We start from the raw sequence: 24568 nt of genomic DNA, 5'->3' as shown, positions 1-24568 counted from the left end.
TGGTAGGCATCGCAGGGGTTGGATCAACCCTGCTTTCCACATTGTGATTTGATATTTTTAAGTTTCTTCTTTGGTATTTTGGGGCTGCTACCAGGAACAGCTCATTTTAATTTGTCCCTCAGTTAATTTCTGCTATTCTATTTAGTTGATTAGACACCAAAATAAATCATCCTGGTTGGAGTCTTTTCTAGATTTGGAGTGGATAAGGAATGCTCGAAGGGGAGCCGCTGAGAATTGATTCTGTAGCTGGCAAATATTTGTGTCTTTCTTTTTTTGTCAATGGGAGGGGGGGGGGGGGGGCTGGAGTTGCATTGTTTATCATCTCCTTTAGAAAAATCAATAAATGTAATTTTTAAAAAACATCGGGTGGGGTTCACTGCCATTCTTACCCAGACTTGTCATCACTTGACTCCAGAACGAGAGTGAAGTGATTGACTCTTTAAAGAAAATGAGCTCCTTAAAAGAGCAATTCACCTCGAAGGGTAAAACAGGGGCAAATAAAAACTGTGGTCCCAACTGGGCTAAACGTTAAAATGGGACATCAGTAAAAAAGGGAGATAGGATTCTGGATGAACTGTTTTATTTTCATTTGGGAGGTAATGGGCCATAAATCGTGGGCTCCCTTTGCCCTGGAGGTTGTATCTGACAGAAAGGTGCTGCTTTATTTCTGCTGCTGGCTGCAGTTTGCGGAATGTTGCCCAGGGTGGGGAGGTGCAGAGAGACCCGGGAGGTTTGGGCCGCTGTTGCTTTACTGCAGGCGGAGCGCTGACAGCAGCAGAGTGGCTTTGGGAAAGATGCTGGTGGCAGCTCGCAGATCCCTGTCCCTCTGCAGCCCGGGGGTCGCCCACTGCCGGTAAATATCAGTCGGGAACTCCCCCCCCCCCCCCTCCCCCAGGTCTCGCTTGGTTCACGGAGCCTTTTAGAAATACTGAGAATTATAAAAGAGAGCAACAGAATTATTTGTGTTTTTAGATCTGGGGAGAGATTTGCTAGTCAGTTGAGCAGAGAATCCCCAGAGTGCAGAAGGAGGCCATTCGGCCCATTGAGTCTGTACGACCCTCTGAGCCCAGTGTCCTTATCTGTGGAAGGATGTTCTTACTATGGAGGGAGTGCAGCGAAGATTTACCAGGCTGATTCCTGGGATGGTGGGACTGTCCTATGAGGAGAGACTAAGTGGGTTAGGATTATATTAATTGGAGTTTAGAAGAGTGAGAGGGGATCTCATAGAAACTTACAAAATTCTCACAGGATTAGACAGGGTAGATTCAGAAAGAATGTTCCTGATGGTGGGCAAGTCCAGAATTAGGGGTTATAGTTTGAGGATAAGGGGTAAACCTTTTAGGGCTGAGGTGAGAAGAAATTTCTTCACCCAGACAGTGGTGAACCTATGGAATTCGCTACCACAGAAAGTAGTTGACGGCAAAATGTTGTGTAATTTAAGAAGGAATTAGATATAGCACTTGGGGCTAAAGGGATCCGGGGATATGGGGGGAAAGGCGGGATCAGGGATGATCAGCCATGATCATAATGAATGGCGGAGCAGGCTCGAAGGGCCAAATGGCCTCCTCCTGCTTCTACGCTCCACGTTTCTTTAATCTTTCTACAGGACTCTTAATTTAGAGGTTTGGCCCTTTACAAGAACTTACATTTGTATGGCACCATTAAGGTAAGAAAACATCTTTGCAGTAACATTACAAAATATATTATGGTAATTGCTGCATATTAGGTCAGGTGACCAAAGGTTTGGTCAGCGAGGTTGGCTTTAAAGAGTGTCTTAAATGGGTAAAGTGAGGTAGAGAGATGTAGGGAGGGTATTCCAGAGTTTGAGGTCCACTTTGTGGAGTAGTTAAGTTCGGAATTGCTCGAGAGATGAGAACTGGAGGAGAGTGGATATCTTGTGTGGAGGGGTGAGTGTGAGGGTGTGTTTGAGGGGGGGAGGGCGCTGGAAGAGATTCCAGAGATGGGGAGAGACAAAGGTCACAAAGGGATTTGAAACCAAGGATGATCGTTTTAAAATCAGGACATTGGGAGCCAATGCGCGTCAGCGGACACGGAGGGGGTGATAGCGGTTCAGGACCTGGTGCGTGTTCGGCCACGGGTATAATGTGGGGGGACAACCTGGAGACTGTTGGAATGGTCGAGTCTAGAGGTAGAAAGGCCTGGATAAGGGTTTTGACAGTAGCTGAGCTGAGATGGGGGACAAAGTCAGGCCATACTGTATCCATGGTGACAGACGTAGTGCTGGAAAATGGGATTAGAATAGATACGTGCTTGATGGCTGGCACAGACACGGGGGGGGCCAAAGGGTGTTTTGCTGTGCTGTAAAATTCTATGACTCTAGATTACTGAGGTGGAAAAAGGAGGCCTTAGCGACAGGAGGATTATTTCAGAAACAGTCACTATCCAATGACAGATGATTATCAAAGGTTTTTGACCCAACGCCATGTTCTGCGAGTTCACATTTTGTAGTCACCTGGGAGTTGACAATAGGTCAACATTTGGGCAAAGCTGTTGGAGAGGTCTGCCCAGAACCTCCGGACTTTACACCAACAGGATTTGCTCATCCCACTAGATGACCCACAAGGAGTTCCTGCCCATCCATGTTTCCAAAGATAAACCTGGTTGGCATGAAGTAGAACCAGAAATGGAGGAGATGCCAGGGGCAGTCCAGGGTTTTGGGGAGAATTGTTCATGTTTGCTGATCAGCACTGCATTGAGGGACTCTTCCCTCCTATTTCTGCCTCGACTTGACTCCTACCTCAAACTCTCACAAGATTGGGATCGACCTCCCCACATTGTGCAAATACAAAGTGGTCCCATCTGCCCTCTCAAGTGAATGTTTTGTCTTCATTCTTTCATGAGATGTGGGCATCGCTGGCAAGACCAGCGTTTGTTGCCCATCCCTAATTGCCCTTGAACTGAGTGGCTAGCTTGGCCATTTCAGAGGGCAGTTAAGAGTCGACCACATTGCTGTGGGTCCGGAGTCACATGTCGACCAGATAAGTTCGACAGATTTCCTTCCCTAAAGGGCATTCGGGAAGTGAACGAAGAAGATTCTATGGGGGGGAATAAAAGGAAGATGATCCCGTGGCAGCTATTCGAAGGAGAGAGGGAGTGATCTTCCCCCAGTGTCCTGGTCAATAATTATCCCTCCACTAATGTCACCAAAAGATCTGGTCATTATTTAATTGCTATTTGGTGGGATCGTGTTGTGTACAAATTGGTTGCGGCATTTCCTGCACTACAATGGTGATTGCACTTGGGAAAGTTCTTTGCTGTCTGCAAATCCCGGTGAGAATTCCCGTGGTTGTGAATGATGGTGTATCAATTCCATTTTTTTGGAGCGGAGCGGAAGTGACAAGAGGCCTGAACCCTGGAATGTTGACAAGTACTGAGGAGAACAACAGCACTTTGGTGGGGTGGGGAAAGCAGGTGGGGGGGCACAGCACAGCAACACCATAGTGTGTGTGTGGGGGGGGTGGGGGACGCAGAATTCCTGAGTGTTGCAGGAGGGGGGTGTTCTGGGAGAGGGCGCTGGGGCGGTTGGAGGAGTGGGGAGGGATAGGACAAGAGGGAAGGACAAACGGTCTGAGTCCTTCACCAGCTCAGTGAAGCAGGCAGGGAGTGAGCAGCCCAGTGTTACCGGGAAACGAGGTAGTGCAGTAACAGGTCAAAGTTCAGGACGGGAGTAAAGGGCTTGCTTGACGTGCTGGGGATGGATGGAAGAACGTCACAGGATTATAGGGTGTTGGAAGGGAAGTATCTTCTTGAACTTTGTGGGGGAATTGGAGACAGGGAGAGCGGGATTTTCGGAAGATCCCACTGTGGGGGAAGGACGGGAAAATCCCGCTCAGAATGTGAATGTAAACAATGAGAGACTGACTCTTGTGGAAGATTTTATGGGAGAGATGGACTTGTTAACTTTTTCAAAACTCAAATGGCTTCTTATTTTTCACTCCACCTCAGTCCTGTTGATGCAGCCAGGGTTATGTACGATACTTTATTTCCTGAAGTCAATGACCAGCTCTTTAGTTTTGCTGGCATTGAGGGAGAGATTGTTGTCATTACACCATGCCACTAGGTTCTCTATCTCCCTCCTGTATTGTGACTAGTCGTTGTTCGAGATCTGACCCACTACGGTCGTGTCATCAGCAAACTTGTAGATGGAGTGGTGATGGGTGGTTCCAACACTTGTCACTAACAGCTAGTCAATATGTTGTTGCCGATCTGGTCTGTCTGGATTTGGGATCTGTCTCGTCCAGTCCTGGGGGCAGGTATCCACTTGGCGTGTTGTAGCTCCAGGCTGCACTCGCTCACCTCGATGGAAAGAATGTCTCTTGGAGTTTGTTTCCCTTCTGGACATCTGGGCTAATTGGTTCCTTTCAAAAATCTTGAGAGTTGCTTCAGGTGCTGGAGGGAAAATGTGGTTCAAACTGGTTTTCCCAGCATGTCTCCCAGCGAATACTGGGTCGTGACAAGATGTTTAGCACAGAGAAATGTGAAGTGATAGATTTTCAAAGGAAGATTGAGGAAGGGCAATATATATATATATATATATATATATATATTTAGAATCATAGAATCCCTACAGTGCAAAAGGAGGCCATTTGGCCTATCGGGTCTGCACCAACCCTCTAAGAGCACCCTACCCAAGCCCACTCCCCCGCCCTATCCTAATAACCCTTTATCCTAACCTGCACATCTTTGTGACACTAGGAGGCAATTTATCATGGCCGATCCACCTAACCTGCACATCTTTGGACTGTGGGACGAAACCGGAGCACCCGGAGGAGACCCAGGCAGACACGGGGAGAAGGTGCAAACGCCACGCCGATAGTCACCCGAGGTTGGAATTGAACCCGGGGCCCTGGCACTGTGAGACAGCAGAGCTAACCACTGTTCCACCATGCCTGCCTTGTGTACCGAATGTTTATATATATATTTATGAAATTAAACATGATTTTAAATTTATTTTTATTCCAGCACCATAACCTCTGCAAAGATAGAGGTTAATGGGGTTCACCTCCATTATCAACAAACAGGGAAAGGGGATCATCCCCTATTGCTGCTCCCTGGGGCTCTGGGTAAGTTTACAGTTTGTTCATTTTTATAATTTGGTTTTATTTAAAACGTCTATAATTACATGTCATCAATTGCTTTCCCTTTTTCCCGCACTTTTGACATAATGGCCGGGATTCTCCGCTCTGGAGATTAAGAGCACTCGGCAGTGGAGACTCCAGACTGCTCTCCACTGACACTCGGAGCGCCGACCAGGTGTGAGTCTCACTCCTGAACCGTGTAAATTTATGAATGGTGGAGAAATCCCCGGATTCCATCGGGATCCTGGTATCGGGCCGCCATTTTGCGCGGGTGGCCCAATCACAAAGATGGACGGCAGCCCCCCTTACCCCGCAACTCAAATCCTGCACCCCCCTCCCCAACTGACATGGAGGGGCACCCCCCCCCCCCCCCCCACCACCACAGGAGTGATTGGTCACACTCCCCCTACCAAACACGTTCAAATGAGTGCGACTCAGCCTCCCCCACTTGACCCCCTTTAGCTACGCCCTTCAATCCCCACCCCTGGCATTAGTGCCTTGCCCCTTGGCACCATGGCACCTACACCCTGCAGTGAAACCCGAACCTGCCATGGTGGACCCCAAGGCAGGTCAAGCCATAGGTCATATGTCCCTCTGCCCCTGCCAGGCTTCAGAGGGGAGGTTCCCCCAAGTGTCCTGGGGGATGGATGGGTGAGGCCTGTGGGTGAGGGGTTGACCCCGGGACTTCCTCCGGGATGGGGGTCCCGTGTCTTCTCTGGCCTGTCCAGCCCTGGGCAACCTGAAGATCACCGTTGGCATGGTGATCTCAGGCAGCTCTCTGCTCCATAGCATCCTCCTGGTCTGACTTTTTAAATTCTGATGTGGCTTCCTCAGCCTGAACTGCTCTGCCTGACATCTGATGAGCTATCCAAGCAGTTCAGTAAGAATCAATGCAGCAACGCTTACCCTTTCCTGACATCTCCCTCAGACAAAAACTGTAAAACAGCAGCCATTCAATTTCACAGAGCAATATCTCACTGGCCTGTGATTGCCAGTTACATGGTTCAGATACTGCTGCTTGGTTCATTGTTTATTTATCTTTCCCTTCATGCTTGAATGCATCTCAAGTACCCTGTATTGATGCTAACAACAATATTTATAAACAGACTTGTTATGATTGACAGCCCCTCATCATGTCAAAGGAGCGAAGTGGTATCACTTCCTCTTTTCTCAAAGTACAATGAACTTTGCATTTCAAAGGCTGTCAGGCGTTTTGAAGCTTTTTCAAGCATGTGGGCTTTTGGGGAAGCTTCTGACACTTGTAACAACTGCTGTTCTATAGGCTTTTGTCTGAGGGAGTAGATATTAGGTGTGTTCCTCCACTCTTAAAATTGCTTTGTACACATCTATGCTGGATCGTGTTGATTGTTTGATGACCCCTTTGGTAATTTACACTGCTGTCTCAGGTTTCCATTTGACGGGATAGTGCGAGCATGATGCACAGTGCTGAAGTATCTGAACTCTTCACTCGCGAACTGAGGCCCACTGTCACTTATTGCATTGTTGGGAATTCCATGACAAGTGGAGGGTGCTTTCAGCCGTTCTACGGTCCCATTGGTAGTCACTGACTCTCAGTTGTGACTAGTAGTCAACGGTGATGAGATGGCCAGTTCCAATGAACAAAGAGATATAATCAAAGGTTTAGCTGTGGTCAGTGTGTGATGTCATGAGCGGTTCTTTGGCTTGCTATTCATTACAAGAACTGCACTGGCTGATGTGGTCCTTGATCTCATTGCTCACATTTGGCCAGTGGAGCGCTTAGAACATAGAACAGTACAGCACAGAAAAGGCCCTTCGGCCCTCAATGTTGTGCCGAGCCATGATCACCCTAGTCAAACCCACGTATCTACCCTATACCCGTAACCCAACAACCTCCCCCTTAACCTTACTTTTCTTAGGACACTACGGGCAATTTAGCATGGCCAATCCACCTAACCCGCACATCTTTGGACTGTGGGAGGAAACCGGAGCACCCGGAGGAAACCCACGCACACAGGGGGAGGACGTGCAGACTCCACACAGACAGTGACCCAGCCGGGAATCGAACCTGGGACCCTGGAGCTGTGAAGCATTTATGCTAACCACCATGCTACCCTGCTTCTCATGCCTTCCTCGGATGGCTTCCCAAATGGGTGTGTGGAAAGCACAGTGATCGGTTGGATAGCTCTCTGAAAGAGCTGTTATGAATATGAGGGGCTGAATGGCCTCCTTTTGTGCATTACCATTCTATGATTCAGTGTGCCATCATTTATATAAGTGGGTTGCTACAATTCAGTTTGTGCTGCTGGGGTGGAAGACCGACCAAATTTGTGCCTCTCTGCTCCTGGAGCAGGATCTAATGAACCTGGCTGAATGTGGACTCCAACAGCTGATGGATGGAGCAGAGGACGGGCCCTGCTCAGAAATCCACTGGGAAACTGATTGAATAAGCTGAGAAACTGACAGTCTGGGCTGATACCTGAGAAACAGGCCAGGGCGACATAAATTACTGCCCCTGCAATCTGTGAATGAGAAAGCTGAGTAATATCCAGAGGGGTAAAAATCTATTTTAGCCATTGCTAAAGAGCGCTGTGTGGACAGCAGAGGTTGGAGTAGGTTTTGTCACATGTTGCTCCTCTGAGTGCTGTAGAATAGTAAGTGCGGCACTAATGGAAGCTGCCATTCTGAGTGGAATTTGACGAGTGGGCAGATTTACATTTCCGTTTTCCACTTCCAGGCAGCAGTCAGACTGATTTTGGACCTCAGCTGAAATCTTTGAACAAGGAACGTTTCACAGTTGTTTCCTGGGACCCTCGGGGCTATGGGCGCTCCATCCCTCCCCAGCGGGAGTATCCTTTGGATTTCTATCACACGGATGCACAGGATGCAGTGGATCTGATGAAGGTTTGTGTATCGGATAAATACCCTCACTTCCGGCCGCTGTGCTTTCTGTGGTCACAGTTGGCTTCAGCACAGGGCTTCAAATAGCAAACTGTGAATTTAGAGGGAATTGGAAAGGTTGTAAAGTCGAGAGGCAGGGCAGAGCTGTCGTCAGTTATGTAACTGGGAGCATTTTGGAAATGTGCGACTCCAAACAGCGTTCCCGGAAACATTTGTTCAGCTATTTTGTTTCCATTTACACCTCACTTTAAATTAGATATCATTCCAAAATTAAAGGAATGAAAGAAAGTCCAATAAGATGGAGTGAAAAAAGAGATGGAAAACTGAAGGTATTGGAATTTAGGTACATTAATTCAATAATGAAAGGAGAATTGTTATTTATGGTCAGCGACAGAGATTTACATTTTACATCTGAATTTAAAACCAGTAAGCTGCCAGAGAGTGATTAGAATCCAGAATGTTCTGTCTGAGAGGAGGTCGAGAGAGATTAGAATGCACTAACGCTGGCCTATCTGCCAATAGGCCAATGGATGGAACTCCTCCGCAGGAGCTCCTTCAACATAGAGACACTATAAAGAAGGAGATTATTGTTACAGGTGTCTTGGCCCCCTTCAAGGAGGCGATGGCAAGAACAGAGGGGCCAGTGTGGGAGGTCGAGAAGGCAGCTACCGACCAAGGCGACCACGTTGCCTCATTGGAAGCGGAGGTGACCATGTTGGTGGTGGCCCAGGGAACACTCAAGGGGAAGGAGGAGGACCAAGAGAACCGGTCTCGCTGTCAGAACCTCTGAATTGTGGCTGTACCGGAGGGCAGAATCCCCACACAATATGTGGTACAAATGCTGGGTAAGCTGCTCAGGGGCGAAAGCTTCCGCAAACCCCCAAAAGTGGACTGGGCCCACAGGTCACTCTGGCAGAGGCCAAAATCAGGAGAACCACCGGGGGGTCATCACCGCCAAACTCCACTGGTTCCAGAACAAGGAGAAGATCCTGAACTAGGCAAGGCACAAATGATCTTGCAAATGGAAAGGGCATACGATCCACGTGTGCCAAGACATTGGGGCAGACCCAGCCGAGTGCCCGGCCAAACTCAATGGAGCAAAAAGCAGCTTTGTTTAAAAGCAAGGTGCGATTTAGGATGCTGTACCCGGCCAAACTGTGGGTGACCTATCGGAACAGGGAACACTATTTTAGGCGGCACGGTGGCACAGTAGTTAGCACTGCTGCCTCACGGAGTTGAAGACCTGTGTTCAATCCCGGCTCCGGGTCACTGTCTGTGTGGAGTTTGCACATTCTCCCCGTGTCTACCTGGGTCTCGCCCCCACAACCCAAAGATGTGCAGGTTGGGTGGTTTGGCCATGCTAAATTGCCCCTTAATTGAAAATCTTTCTAATAAAGGAACACTATTTTACCACACTGGGTGAAGCGGAAGGGGTCATCCGCATGAATGGGCCGGGAAGGCAACAGCAACAATAATTGTCACAAAAGAGCAATTGCGCGGGTTGGTAATGCTTTGCTTCTACACAAATTTTAGTCCCAGGAACGGAGGGGAGAAGACGGAAGGGTACAAAAACCGGAAAAGAGGCCGGGGGGGGGGGGGGGGGGGGGGGGGGGGGGGGAGAAAGAAACACCAAGGGTAGGAAATTGCTCCCGGAGGTGGGGGGGGGGGGGGGGTAGTCACCACATTACTGAGCATGCTAGCACGAGGAAGTAAGAAGAGAAGGAGGGTCCATGGACGGCTCCCAACAGGAAGAGAGTGCCTGATAGAAGGGGGGGGGGGGGCACAACACTTGGGTGGGGTGCAAGGGGGGGGGATGGAATGAAAATGAAAATTGCTTATTGTCACAAGTAGGCTTCAATTAAGTTACTGTGAAAAGCCCCTAGTCGCCACATTCCAGCGCCTGTCCGGGGGGGGGCTGGTACGGGATGATCAAGGGGGGTTGAATTTTGGGGAGGAGGGGACCCGAGGGATAGATGAGCCGGGGGGGGGGGGGGAATCAGGGGCTAGAGAGGAGGAGGAGTGGGGATGGTAGAACGCTGGTTGCAACAGGTCACACATTGCGACATTGAGAATAAAGGCATCGTGGACAGCCAGCCCCCAAACATAGTGAAACCTTTGTTTAAGTGCAGGGGCACATTCACATGGCGAATACGGCGTCGGCGTCTATCTTGGATGGCCTCCAGACAAAGGGAAACCACAGATTGTTTTCGCCTCAACTACTTTCTGTGGTAGCGAATTCCATAGGTTCACCACTCTCTGGGTGAAGAAATGTCTCCTCACCTCAGTCCTATAAGGTTTACCCTTTTCCTCAAACTATGACCCCTAGTTCTGGACTCCCCTGCCATTGAGAACAATCTTTCTTAATCTACCCGGTCTAATCCGGTTAGAATTTTGTAAGTTTCTATGAAACCCCCTCTCACTCTTCTAAACTCCTAACTGACTTAGTCTCCTCAAATGACAGTCCCGCCATCCGAGGAATCAGCCTGGTAAACCTTTGCTTCACTCCCTCCATAGCAAGAACATCCTTCCTCAGATAAGGACATCAAAACCGCACACAATACCCCTGGTGTGGCCTCACCAACGCCCTGTACAATTGTAGTAACACCCCCTTCCTATTCCTGTCCGCAAATCCTCTCGCTATGAAGGCCAACATACCTCCTTTACCGTGTACTGTACCTACGCACTTACATTCAGTGTCTGATACACGAGGACACTAAGGTCTTGCTGAGTGACTGGAATACCAGGGGACTTAACGGCCCAGTGAAAAGATCCATAGTCTTCACCCATCTGAAAAGCATGAGGGTCGACGTAATCTTCCTCTGAGAGATACATCTGAGGGAGAGGGACCGACTGAAGGTAAGAGAAAGATGGATGGGACAAACGTTCCAAGCATATTACAGCACGAGGGCTATGGGGAGAGGGGGGGGGGGGGGGGGGGGGGCATACTGTCCAACAGGAGGGAGCCTTCACGATGATAAACCCGTCTTGTATGTCATTGTTAGCAGTGTCCTCGAAAAGGCACTAGTGATGCTTGTGAATGTGTACACCCCTAACTGGGATGACCCAGGGTATATAAAGAAAGAGGATGACCCAGTCTATATAAAGAAAACTATGGTAGAAATCCACAACATGGGGGGTGGGGGGAAATGGCAACTGTGTACAGGACCCAGGGATGGACAAGTCCAACCCCAAATCGGGGAACAGTTGAACGTGGCTAGAGATCGGAACGTTTGATTTGATTTATTATTGTCACGTGCATTAGTATACAGTGAAAAGTATTGTTTCACAACCTTTTGTAATTTCCTGCGGTCTTGAGCAGAGCAGGCTCCATACCAAGCTGTGATACAACCAGAAAGAATGCTTTCTATGGTGCATCTGTAAACGTTGGTGAGAGTCATAGCTGACATGCCAAATTTCCTTAGTCTTCTGAGAAAGTAGTCGTTGGTGGGCTTTCTTAACTATTTTGTCGGCATGGGGGGACCAGGACAGTCTGTTGGTGATCTGTACACCTAAAAACCTGAAGCTCTTGATCCTTTCTACTTAATTCCCATTGATGTAGACAGGGGCATGTTCTCCACCACGCTTCCTGAAGTCGATGACAATCTCCTTTGTTTTGTTGACATTGAGGGAGAGATCATTGTCGTCGCACCAGTTCACCAGATTCTCTATCTCATTCCTTTTTTTTTTTATAAAGTTTTTTATTTAACACAAATTTATAACAGTTACAGCAAGAAACATGGCCCTGTGCAAAGAGCCTTAACATAGTGAAAACGAACATTGGGAAAGAATAAACATGTTAATAAGTGTTGAAGCCAAAGATCCTTCCATAAGGCACTTTCCCTGCCAGCTCTGTTTGCCCATGCCACCCGTATTCAACTAAACTAACTAACGTGGCCCTAACCCTCTTCCCCCTCCCCACCCCCCCCCGGCCTGGTCTCCCCTACTCCCCAAGGCCTGACCTGCCAGGTCAGCCCTGCGCTTGGCCCTAGCCCGCCCCGCCCCCCCCTCCGATCGCCCTGGTGCCCCCTGACCTACGCTAGCCACACTGACCCCTGCCCTTGGCGCCTACCTGTCTCCCGTCCTAGCGCTCAGGCCCTCCCCCCACCCGCCAGGGACCCATTAACCTAATTGTGTCCCACCGTGCCCTTTCAAGTCCCGTGACTAGCCCCTAGCCCATCCCCCCATCAGAGGCCCCGATCTCGCGCCAAAAGGTACCAAGCAAAGCCCCCCCCCCCCCCTCCCCCATTGCAATCCCCCCAAAGGACCCTAAACAGTGCGCCCTCCAGCCCCCGCTCTCTGTCCAGGCTGAAAACAATCTTGGATAAAACATTACAGTACAGGATAGTTTAACAAACCGCCGCCACACAAAAGCTCTGAGAGCCCCAAGTCCTTTAGTTCCAGTCCAGCTTCTTCTTTTAGTAAAAGTCCTAATCAGAGCAACTTTGAGTTAACAGGCCGCCGCCACTGTACAGCACTGAAAGAACTAAGTGCCCATTAGTTCAAGTCCAACTTCTTGTCTTTAATAAAGGTCCAAACCTGTTCTGGTGTCTCAAAATAGTAGTGGAGTTCCTCAAACGTAACCCAAAGCTTTGCAGGATATAGCATTCCAAACCTCACCTCCTTTTTGTAGAGGGCTGCCTTTACCTTGATGAACCCTGCACGCCTCTTGGCCAGCTCCGTTCCCAAGTCCTGGTAAATGCGCACCTCGCAGTTCTCCCATCTGCTGCTCCTCTCCGCCTTGGCCCATCGCAGCACACGTTCCCTGTCAGCAAGCCGGTGAAAGCGGACCACCAAGGCCCTTGGTCGGTCGCCCGTCCTGGGCTTCCTTGCGGGGGCTCTATGTGCCCCATCCAACTCCAGGGGTTGAGGGAAGGCCTCCGGTCCCATCAGCGCCTCAAGCATACCCGTCACGTATGCGCCCACATCTGACCCCTCGCAGCCCTCGGGGAGGCCAACGATTCGTAAATTCTGCCTCCTGGCTCTGTTCCCCAGCTCTTCAAGCTGCTCCTGCATCCTCCTCTGGCAGGCGTTCAGCTCCTCCACCTCGTGCTCCAGCTCTGTTATCGTGCCCGCCTGGCTGGAAAGCTTCACCTCGACCTCCCTGAGCGCCTTCCCTTGGGCCGCCTGTGTCTCGACCATTCGGTCCATCACCGCTCTCATCGGGTCCAGCGTGTCCCTCCTCAGCTCGGCGAAGCAGTTCTTGAAGAACTCCATCTGCTTCTCCCTTGGCCAGTGAGCCTCCGCTCCCCGGTCCCCGCCGTCCGCTATGCTTGGCCGCCCGGCCTGGGGTCCCCGCTGCTCCCGCTTCGATCCTTGCCGCTCCACTCGACCACTTCTAGTCCAGCTGCCCATACCCCGGAAAGGAAGCCTCTTCCCTTTCGTCTCCTCCACCGATTCAGGCTGCCAGGTCCCAAAAAAGTCCGTTGACAAAGGTCCGTTTGCCCATCTCGGGCGGGGAGCGATCCGACCTGCGACCTGTCTCCTCGAGGGCGCCACCGGAAACCGCCTCTATCTCATTCCTGTACTCTGTCTCGTCATTGTTTGAAATACGACCCACTACGATGGTATCATCAGCAAATTTGAAAATCAAGTTGGAGGGGAATTTAGCTATACAGCCATAGGTGTATAAGGAGTACAGTAGGGGGCTGAGGACACAGCCTTGTGGGACACCGGTGTTGAGGATGATCGTGGAGGAGGTGTTGTTGCCTATCCTTGCTGATTGTGGTCTGTGGAGTAGGAAGTTCAGGATCCAGTCGCAGAGCGAGGAGCCGAGGCCCAGGCCACGGAGACGAGGCCCAGGGAACATCTTCATGGAGCAGATGGGGGCAGCGGACCCATGGAAGTTCACACACCCAAGGGAGAGGGAGTTCTCCTCCTTCTCCCCAGGTCCACAGGTGCCCCATTGAAAGCATTCTTTCTGGTTGTATCACACCTTGATATGGTTTCTGCTCTGCCCAAGACCTTCTTTATAGTGGAATAATTGGTGCTTCCAGACGTGGTAGGGGAGGAATTCTCTGCAATAGTGCCCTCTGACCATGCACCACACCATATGGATGTGAGATTGGAGATGGGCTGTTCCAAACCGCGCCCCCCCCCCCCCCTCCCCCCAGGGCAGTGAAGGTGGTGATGAGGGGGGAGATTATAACATACACTGCTCTCAGGAATAGGAAGGAGAGGGTGGCTGGGCAATAGTTGATCGACTCCATAATGGATGTGGATTGGCGGTACTCAACCATCCCAACCGTAGAACTACTGGCGGAGAGCACACATTTACAAATGGAAGTTGACTTGCTCGCCAATGGGAGAGCAGTAAACCAGCTCTGCCAGACACGGGGGTCCTTTTATAAACATGGAGACAAGGCCGGCTGCCTGCTGGCTCACCAGCTGAGAAAGCCGGCAGCCACGAGGGAAATACTGCAGGTGAAGGACAGGAACAGCAAACTAGTTGCAGCGCCAGGCGAGATTAATGACGCCGTCGCAACATTCGACCGGAAATTGTCCATCACTGAGCCCCCAGAGAGGGGACTCGAAGATGAGGCAGTTCCTCGATGCACTGGGCATTACAGTCTTGAGGGAGGATAGGAATCGGGGCCTGGGAGCACCACTAGAACTGGGGAAGTCATGGAGCGTAACTCCATGCAGGCGGGGAAGGCGTCGGGCCGGATGGATTACCGGTGGGCTTCTACAAAAGATTCAGGCCGGCACTGGCCGTGCACCTGCGGGACATGTTTGTTGACTTGCTATCAAGGGGGAACTCTGCCACCAACGCTGTCTCAGGCCTTGTTATCACTGCTCCCTAAACAGGACAATGACTCGATGGAGTGTAGGTCATATTATTGTAATGGTATCAACTGTCCTGCAAACGTCTTATAAAATTCCACCAGTAACCTGTCTTCCCCCGGGGACCTTGCCTGTCTGCATCCGCCCTGTAGCTGTCAAGACCTCCTCTTCTCCCAATGGCTCTTCCAACCCTTCCCGCTCTTCCTCCTCCACCTTGGGACTCTCTAGGCCCTTCAGGAACTCCAACATACCCGACCCCTCCCCAGGCGGCTCCGACCTAGAATTGTTCTTGCAGAGCGTTTCAAATGCCCCATTGGCTTTGACACTGACACAAGCCCACCAGCCAACCTTCGATCCTGAATAATCTCTTGGGAGGCCACCTCCCATTTCAGCTGCCAAGCCAAGAGACGACTGGCCTTCTGCCCATTCTCGTACATAATAATAATCATCTGTATTGTCACAAGTAGGCTTACATTAAGACCGCAATGAAGTTACTGTGAAAATCCCCTAGTCGCCACATTCCAGCATCTGTTCGGGTACACACAGAGAGAATTCAGAAAGTCCAAATTACTAACTGCACATCTTTCGGTCTTATGGGAGAAAACCGGAGCACCCGGAGGAAACTCACCCAGACACTGGGAGAACGTGCAGACTCCGCACAGACAGTGACCCAAGCCGGGAATCAAACCCAGGTCCCTGGCCCTGCGAAGCAACAGTGCTAACCACTGTGCTACCATGCCACCTGACTGTGTGGAACGTTTTGCCTCGGAGGGTGAAGAAAGTGGAGACAATCGATGATTCCAAAGGGAAATTGGATGGATCCTCGAGAAACTAAATAAACCCTGGATGACAGGGATTAAGTGGAGAAATGGCACTGACTTGAGTTGCTGTGCAGAGAACTGGCAGGTGTTTGATGGGCTGAATGGTTTCATTCTGTGCCACAATGACTGTATATCCATTCTCATGCCATGGCAAACTCTCATGAATATTCCCATTCTTTCCAGGCATTGCACTTCAAGAGATTTTCTCTTCTGGGTTGGAGTGGTGGTGGAATTGCTGCTCTAATCGCCGCCTCGAAATATCCCAGCCTGGTTCGCAAACTGGTTGTGTGGGGGGCAAATGCCTATGTTTCTCAGGAAGACATAATAAACCTTGATAAGAGTGAGTATGCTTGTTTGATGGTGGTATTATAGGAAATATTTTTAGACAATAATCCCACAACCTCCCCAAACACACTACACACCTGCGGGCCTGAAATCCGTTTCCCCAGGCAGGTGAGCCTCCTGTGGAGGTACAAAAGGCATTTGTATCTCGTTGAACCTATTGAAATGAAGCCTGAGGCCTAGTTTCGAATTGGCCTCTGGCTGTCGGTTTGGACCTGCGCAACCTCTGCAACACTGGGTCGAAAATAATTTTACACCATGAGCTTTAAATATCCCTCATGGCAGTCACTCAAAATTCAAGGCCCTTAACTTATAAGCGAAGATTCCTTCTCAGCTTGAACTTCAAAAAACTAATGAAACAAAATCAGTGACTGGCAGTTGAAAAATGAACAGCTGTATTCTTGCAGGAACAGGGTTTGGATCTTTCAGTTTCCCTCGTGGGTTTTTAAAATCCCATTTGGACCCATAAGAACTAGGAGCAGGAGTAGGCCATCTGGCCCCTCGGGCCTGCTCCGCCATTCAATCAGATCATGGCTGATCTTTTTGTGGACTCAGCTCCACTTACCCGCCTGCTCAGCATACCCTTAATTCCTTTACTCTTCAAAAATATCTCCACCTTTACCTTCAAAACATTTAACAAAGTCGCCTCAACTGCTTCACTGGGCAGGGAATTCCACAGAACTCCATAGAACAGATCTCTCCAAACTGGGGTCTTGAATCCTCCCCAGTGCGGTGGGATGTTGAGGTTGCGAGTCTGAAGGATTAATGGTCGCCATGGAGCTCCGACTCAAGTTTAACAGCTGCCAAGTCCCTTTAAAATTCTACTTTCTTAAAAAAAAAGGTTCTTGGTCTCAATGATCAATGAGGCCTGAATCCTGCAAAAGGCAGTACTGTATAAAGGTACATTGTTAAAAATCCCTGAAGATTAAACGCTCCAACCCTGGCCCCTCTCACAGGCCAAGTGGCAGAAGTTGGTCCTTCCTGATAATTGGTTACTCAGACAGATGACAAATTTATGAAACTAGATGCATCTCTTTTCATTGATAATTGGTTTATTTACAGAATGCAGTATCACATTTGCCCTCCTCTACCTACCAAATAAATTGTCCCAGCAGTCTCTCTTTGTAAATACTCAAAGTACTTAATAACCAACGCCCTTCACCTGTGTACCTTAATATAATGAACATACCATTTCAACACTTTGTATCATTGCTCTGATTATCCCACCATTTTCCCAACAAGGTTACAATGGGAGACTGGGAGAACAGCCTCAAATTTCACCATTAATTTGTGGCAGTGTTATTTCTCACTGTATCCGGAATATCGATCTTCACCAGTCCTGCTTGATTCCAGGTGTTGCCGATGTCTCAAAGTGGAGCGAAAAGATGAGAAAGATCATGGTGGAGATGTACGGGGCTGAATATTTCATCAAGACATGGGCTGCCTGGATAGATGTCATCCATGCATTTGGAAGAGAACCAGATGGTAAGATTGTGGGAGGTGAAGATGATGCAGCATTTGAAAGATCAGGAAATGCTGATTTATTTTCAATTGTTTCCTGTTAAGTTCTTGCAGTACAAATACAGCAGAAAAATAATACAGGTGCTGGAATTCAGAAATAAATACAGAAAATGCCGGAAATACTCAGTAGGTCAGGCAGCATCTGTGGAGGAAGTTCGAGATAATGTTCCAGGTCAATAGTCTAATAAAAATAATAACCTTTTATTGTCACAAGTATGAAGTTACTGTGAAAAGCTCCTAGTTGCCACATTCCGGGACCTGTTTGAGTAAGCTGGTACGGGAATTGAACGGGTAAGGCTCATAACATGGAAAGTGCTGGGGCTCAACAGGCCAGTGAAGAGATCTCCGGTCTCTCCGTGCCCAAGGAGTTTGAAGGCGGGCGTGGTCTTCCTGCTGGGGGGGGGGGGGCCGAGGCACGGGGGGCGGGAGGGCCGGGGGGGGGGCCGAGGCGGGGCCGAGGCGGGGAGGGGGAGGGGGAGGGGGGGGGGGTGACGGCCGGAGGGGGGAGGCGGCCGGCCGGTGGGGGTGGGCGGGAGGGGGCCGCCCTGGGGGAGGGCGGCCACCACGCATGCGCTGGTTGGCACCGGCCCAACTGCGCATGCGCGGGACCCGAGTCTCTGGCGCCCCCTAGCACATGGCGCCCCGGGCGACTGCCCGAGTTGCTGGTACCTTGGGCCGGCCCTGTACGGTGGACCCGGTGGAGAGGGAGTACCCCTTCTTCTTGCCCGTGTATAAGGTATGCTTCAGAATCAATTTGGGGTTTTTTTCGTGTTGAGCCGCGAGGTGTGTGGGGGGGGGGGGGGGGATTACCGGGAGTTGAACAAAAATGGGGCGTTATCGGCAGCCACATTCTGGGAGACATTGAAGACGGTGGTTCGAGGAGAGATGATCTTGTTCAAGGCGCACGGAGACTGGAAAAGGAGAGAGGGGTATGAACAATTATTGGGCGAGATAGTCAAAGTGGGCAGGGAGTATGCAAGGGCCCCCACCATGGAGGAACTGGCAAAGAGAAAGAAGTTACAGGGCAGTTCGATAGGTTGACAACGGGAAGGGTGGGTTGGCAGGTAGTGGTGATGCAGTATGAATATGGAGAGAAGGCGAGTTGCATGCTAGCCCATCAGTTACAGAGTAGGGAAATCTGGAGGGAACGGACAGGGAGGGGGGAGGTACTGTCGGAGCTGGGGAAGATAAATGAGGCGTTCATATTATAAGGAATTGTACAGGGCAGATCCGGGAGGGGGTGGGGGTATTCTTGGATTGGCACATTGTCACATGTACCGAAGTACAGCAAAAAGTATTTTTCTGCAGCCAAGGGAACGTACACAGTATAAGGGAGGTAATGGAGAGTATAAGAGGGATGAAGTTGGGGAAGTTCCCAGGACCAGGCGGTTACCTGGCGGAATTTTATAAGGAGTTAGCGGTGGAGTTGGCACCACACCTACTGGTGGCATTTAGTGAGGCGCTGGAGAAGGGGGAGCTGCCGAAGGCAATGGCCCAGGCGATGATTACCCTAATACCAAAGAAAAGGAAAGGACCCGTTAGAATGTGGGTCGCTGCTTCCGGATGTGGAAGGGGAGGGTAGGATTGGGGACATGTATAGGTGGCTGGGAGAGCACGGGGGTACGCAAGTGGTGAGGATCAAGGAGAAATGGGACAAGGAGTTGGGAGGGGAGATAGATGGGGGAATGTGGAGTGAGACAATGCGTAGGGTGAATTCATCTCCTCGTGTGCAAGGATGAGTTTGATAGAGTTTAAGATGGTACATAGGGTGCACCTGACTCGGGCGAGGGGAAGGGAGTGACAGACGAGTGTGAGACGTGTGGATGAGGACCAGCAAACCACGCGCACGTGTTGTGGGACTGTGAGAAGTTAGAGAGATATTGGCGGGAGTGTTCTGAACGCTAGCAAAGAATGTGCAGGAGGAGGTCCGGCCAGACCCGGTGGTGGCGATTTTTGGGATTTCGGAAATGCCAGAGCTGATGGAAGGAGGAAGGCAGATATTGTGGCCTTCGGCTCTCTGGCCCAGTGAAGGATTTTGCTGGAGTGGTGGCCGACCTTGTCACTGGGGGTGGTGGCCTGGCTAGGCGACCTGTACAACTTTCTTTGGTTGGAGAAATGTTTGAATTGAGGGGTTCAGCGGAGGGCTTTGAGGCACGGTGGGATGTTTGAATTGAGGGGTTCAGCGGAGGGCTTTGAGGCACGGTGGGATGTTTGAATTGAGGGGTTCAGCAGAGGGCTTTGAGGCACGGTGGGATGTTTGAATTGAGGGGTTCAGCGGAGGGCTTTGAGGCACGGTGGGATGTTTGAATTGAGGGGTTCAGCGGAGGGCTTTGAGGCACGGTGGGAATTGTTCCTGGCCATGTTCGAGGAATTGATTGTTGCGGGGGGGGGGGGGGGTGTGAAAGATGAAAAAGGGGACAAACTTGTGCAGACTGTGAAACTGAGAGTTGGGGAGAGTGTTCCCTGGATTATTTATGTCATTGTAATTTTTGAATATGTTTGGAATAAAATACATTAAGAAAAAAACAAAGGTCAGAGACATTCCACAGAATTCACAGAATCTCTACAGTGGAGAAGGAGGCCATTCAGCCTGTCAAGTCTGCACTGACCCTCTGAAAGGGCACCCTACCCAGGCCCACTCCCCAGCCCTATCCCCCTAGCCCCACCTAACCTGCACATCTTTAGACTGTGAGGTGAAACCGGAGCACCCGGAGGAAACCCACGCAGACACGGGCAGAACGTACAAACTTCACACAGTCACCCAAGGCCAGAATTGAACCTGGGTCCCTGGCACTGTGAGGCAGCAGTGCTAACCACTGTGTTACTGTGCCATCCATTCTAGACACGTTCTTTACAAAGTGGGGTTTGCTGGAAACTATCACTACAGACAATGGATCGCAGTTTCTTTCCGGTCAGTTCACAGAGTTCCTAGCGAGCTACAGAATTCACAACCATCTGACATCGCACTACAACCCACAATTGTATGGTGGTGTCGAACAGTTCAACAGGCTAATCAAGGACAATCTGAGAGCTATTATGTTGGAGGACAAAATGTTGGAACAATCCATTCAAACCCTATTACGCGCCCATCGATCTATCGCTGAGTCTTTGACCAGAAATATATTAGCAGATCATATGACTGGTCGTAAATTTCACATGCTGCTGACCATACTTAAGCCGTTCACTGCTGTCCAATGCGAACATCAGGGCGAAAGTAGCAGAAATCGCAAAGTGGCAAGGTGAAGCAAAAGTGTCCTTTGCCACGCAAACAGGTACAAGGGAACTATGATTTGACTTTGGAGGTTAGCTTCCCATCAAATGGCCAAATCGTGACCACAATCTCGTATCATCTCTATCAGGACCAAAGCAGATCAAACATGACCCGATGTACTTGTTTGTTGTTTAGGATGGTTTCATTTAACATAAGCTCTTTTTGTTTACAAAGGGGAAAAGATGTGTTCAGCTTTTTGATATTTGATTGTGTGTGCCTGTTGACTGTTCTCTGCGCTGTGTGCTATTAGTCAAGCCTCTGGGTATGGTTACAGAGAAAGAGAAACTGGAGGAAAGCTTGTAGAGAATTTAATAAAAAATCTTTGTTCACACATAAAACCTGGTGTGTGTCATCTCTGCGCATCTCCTCGGTAGAAAACCCAATAGTTACTTGATTTCAACTATATTCAGCATAAATACTGGTGCGATTCTGGCCTCTTGTGAGACCCACAACATTAGTCTTGAATTAATCTTGTGCCAGGATGTCATCAGCTAGAATCCCATTCTCGGGTTGAGAACAAAAGAGTAACCCCTTGCATGCTGGCGCGGGACTCATAATGTGGACACTACCTTTTCTTCCGGTGTGAATCCCCAAACTCCCAGCTCCCACTTGCCTTCTGAGTCCTTTTTTAAAATTCATTTATGGGCCGTGGATTTCGCCGGGTAAATGGATAACTAGCGAAAGTGGACTAGCCCATTACGGACCACGGTGGGTAATTGGTGTGTGGAACTGGGGGTGGTAGGTGGGGTTCTAAATGAATACTTTGTGTTGTGTTCACTCCTGACATGGACAGTGTGGGTATAGAAATCAGGGAGAAGGATTGTGATAAAGTTAAAGAAATGAACATAGACGGAGAGGGCGTTCTGAGTGCTCTGGCAGGCTTCAAAGTCAATAAATCCACATGAAATGTATCCCAGACTGTTGGAGTGAGGCAAGCTAGAAAATAGCAGGGCTGCTGGCAATAATTTTCAATTCCTCTCTGGCCACAGGAGAGATGCCGGAGGACTGGAGGATGGTCAATGTGGTGCCATTATTCAAGAAGGGAGGAAGGGATAAACCAGGAAATTACAGGCCGGTCAGTCTAACCTCAGTGGTAGGGAAACTATTGGAAGCAATTCTGAGAGACAGAATGAATCTGCATTTGGAGAGGCAGGGATTAATCAAGAACAGTCAGCATGGTTTTGTTAAGGGAAGGTCGTGTCTCACCATTTTCAAAGATGTGACCAGGTGTCTACAAAAGGGCACACATTTGACATAGTCTAGTTGGACTTCAGAAAGGCTTTTGATAAGATCCCACATGAGAGATGATAGCGAAGGTAAGAGCCCGCGGAATCCAAGGAAATTTGGCAAATTGGATCCAGAATTGGCTGAGTGGCAGGAAGCAGAGGGTGATAGTCGAGGGCTGTTTTTCTGACTGGAAGTTTGTTCCAGTGGGGTCCCGCAGGGATCAGTGTTGGGGCCTTTGCTGTTTGTGGATTATATAAATGATTTAGATGTGAATGTAGGAGGGTTGATCAGTAAGTTCGCGGATGATATGAAAATTGGTGGGTGGTAAATAGTGAGGAGGAGATAGCTTCAGATTATGGGAGGGTATAGACGGGCTGGTCAGAGGGGCTGATCAGAGGCAAATGGAATTCAGTCTGGATAAGTGTGAGCTGATGCACTTGGGCAGGACAAACAAGGCAAGGGGAATACATGATAAACGGCAGGACCCTGGGAAACACTGGGAATCAGAGGGACCTTGGTGTGCATCTACACTGGACCCTTAATGTAGCAGGGCAGGTGGACAAAATGGTTAAGAAGGCATATGGTATACTTGTCTTTATTACCGAGGAATAGAGTTTAAGAGCAGGGAGGTTATGCTGCAACTGTATAAATCGTTGGTTAGCCCTCACCTAGAGCATTGTGGGCAGTTCTGGAATCCACATTATAGGAGGGATGTGATAGAACTGGAAAGGGTGCAGAGGGGATTTACCAGGATGTTGCCTGGGCTGGAGAGTTTTAGTTATGAAGAGAGATTGGACAGATTGGGGTTGTTTTCCTTGGAGCAGAGGAGATTGAGGGTGGGATATGATTGAGATGTATAAAATTACGAATGGCATAGAGTAGACAAGAACAACCCCCCCCCCCCTTGGCGGAGGGATCAATGACCAGGGGACATAGAATTAAGTTAAAGGCTCAGAGGGAATGTGAGGGAAACATTTTCACCCAGAGTCGAGTGGGAGTCTGGAAGTCGCTGCCTGAAAGGGTGATGGAGGCAAAGACCCTCGAAATATTTAGATGTGCGCTCGCGATGCCAAGGCATACAAGTGCTGGGAAATGGGATCAGAATACTTAGATTGGTTGTTTTTACCCAGTGCAGAGGTAGCGGGCCGAAGGGCCTTTTCTATGCTGTTGACCTCCTATAACTCTAATGGTTACGTTATTAAAATTTACATTCATAATTACTGGATCTAACTTTGTGGCAAGTTTGATGGAAAGTTAACGTGCAAATTCAGCAGGTCTGAGACGGCAGGTGGAGGGGGGGGAGGGGGGGGAGTTGGATGAAGGATTGTGGGGAAGCAACAAATCCTGGGGATTCACAATTCGCAGCGTATTGCTCCGTCTGCGCAACGTGCTGAGAGATTTGCAGGCCTGTGATATGTGTAATAAAGGCCTGTGTCATGAATAGGTCCGTTACTTTTTGAACAAGTTTCTACTCGCGAGAAATCCAAGGAAATTGGATGGGCCGCTGAGATAAATAAACTTACTAAAGGGTTATGTGGATACAGCAGGAGGAATGGGCCTGAGTACAGAGAGCTGGCATCGCATCAATGGGCTTAATGGCCTCCTTCTGTGCCATAGTGACTCTATAATTAAAAGCTATGTGTGCAAAACATTTGTAAAGTAAGAATAAAATTTGATCTTTTAATTGGTTTTCAACATGAGAGAACCTGTCAGCATAAAAAGGCGTGAGTTTTTTTTATATTCTGCATTGTCATCTGACACATACTCACTTTGTTCATGTGTGTTTCTGCTATAGGAAATATTTGTAGAGATATTCTTCCACATGTCAAATGTCCGACACTCATAGTTCATGGAGAGAAAGATGCTGTGCTGCTTAGATGTCACGCGGACTACCTGCACAAGCACATCAAGGGGTCCAGGTGAGGCTGTGTTCAGTGTGTTGTTGATTTAATTGGCTTGGAGACTGGTAATTCTGGGATTCCGCAATGGGCCTCTTTCCCAGATCTTTAATTTTCTCTTGAAATTTATTCTTGACAAACACTCACCATCCCTTAACTGATTCTGGTTTTTTTTAACTGTTTCTGTCTGCAGACTGCACCTGATGCCAGAAGGAAAACACAACTTACATCTGCAGTTCGCTGAAGAATTCAACAGTCTTGTGGAAGAGTTTTTAATGTCACAAGACTGACCGGTTACGTGTTAATGCTGGCATCGGAATCAGAGCACAGTCACATTTCTGTAACCGGGGCATTGTCAATTAAAGGTGATTTTATACTATGCTGTGGTCTGTGTGATGCACAGAATACTACTGAACTGCAGATCCTCCTGTTTAACCCCTGTCTGTCCCCTGTTCCTCCTTTTTTTTTGATAAACAATTTTATTGAGATATTTTGGCATAGTAAACAACAACAATACAAAAGTGTGCAAAGAACAATCAACATAATGCAAAAACCAGCTCCCCTCCTACAAGGACCTGCCTAACAACCCCCCTAATCTATGTTACCCTAACCCCCTCCACCCTGCTGACAATTAATTTTCCACGAAGAAGTCGATAAATGGTTGCCACCTTTAGGCGAACCCTGGCAGTGACCCTCTCAGAGCGAACTTAATTTTCTCCAGACCGAGAG

General features: G+C 49.2%; 1 protein-coding gene across 1 annotated transcript; it reads left to right on the top strand.

Annotated features, from left to right (window-relative positions):
• The first annotated feature begins 656 nt into the window (after positions 1-656).
• Positions 657-24218, top strand: LOC119965598 (valacyclovir hydrolase-like). The gene is made up of 7 exons (XM_038796384.1): positions 657-853; positions 4984-5084; positions 7816-7982; positions 15764-15920; positions 17276-17407; positions 23737-23860; positions 24033-24218. The coding sequence occupies exons 1-7, from the start codon at positions 795-797 to the stop codon at positions 24127-24129; spliced, it is 837 nt and encodes a 278-aa protein (XP_038652312.1). The 5' UTR covers positions 657-794; the 3' UTR covers positions 24130-24218.
• Positions 24219-24568: the final 350 nt, after the last annotated feature.

The sequence above is a fragment of the Scyliorhinus canicula genome, chromosome 5, assembly GCF_902713615.1.
Source record: "Scyliorhinus canicula chromosome 5, sScyCan1.1, whole genome shotgun sequence".
Lineage (NCBI taxonomy): Eukaryota > Metazoa > Chordata > Chondrichthyes > Carcharhiniformes > Scyliorhinidae > Scyliorhinus > Scyliorhinus canicula.
Note: the sequence above shows the minus strand (reverse complement) of the source record. Positions and strands in the feature narration are given on the sequence as shown.

What these genes read in the sequence shown, in the direction of transcription:
- LOC119965598 (XM_038796384.1), top strand. Translation starts at nt 795, where the DNA reads ATGCTGGTGGCAGCTCGCAGATCCCTGTCCCTCTGCAGCCCGGGGGTC. An exon ending in CATAATAAACCTTGATAAGA is followed by an intron (nt 15,921 to 17,275) that starts GTGAGTATGCTT and finishes GCTTGATTCCAG; the next exon opens with GTGTTGCCGATGTCTCAAAG. An exon ending in AAGCACATCAAGGGGTCCAG is followed by an intron (nt 23,861 to 24,032) that starts GTGAGGCTGTGT and finishes TTCTGTCTGCAG; the next exon opens with ACTGCACCTGATGCCAGAAG.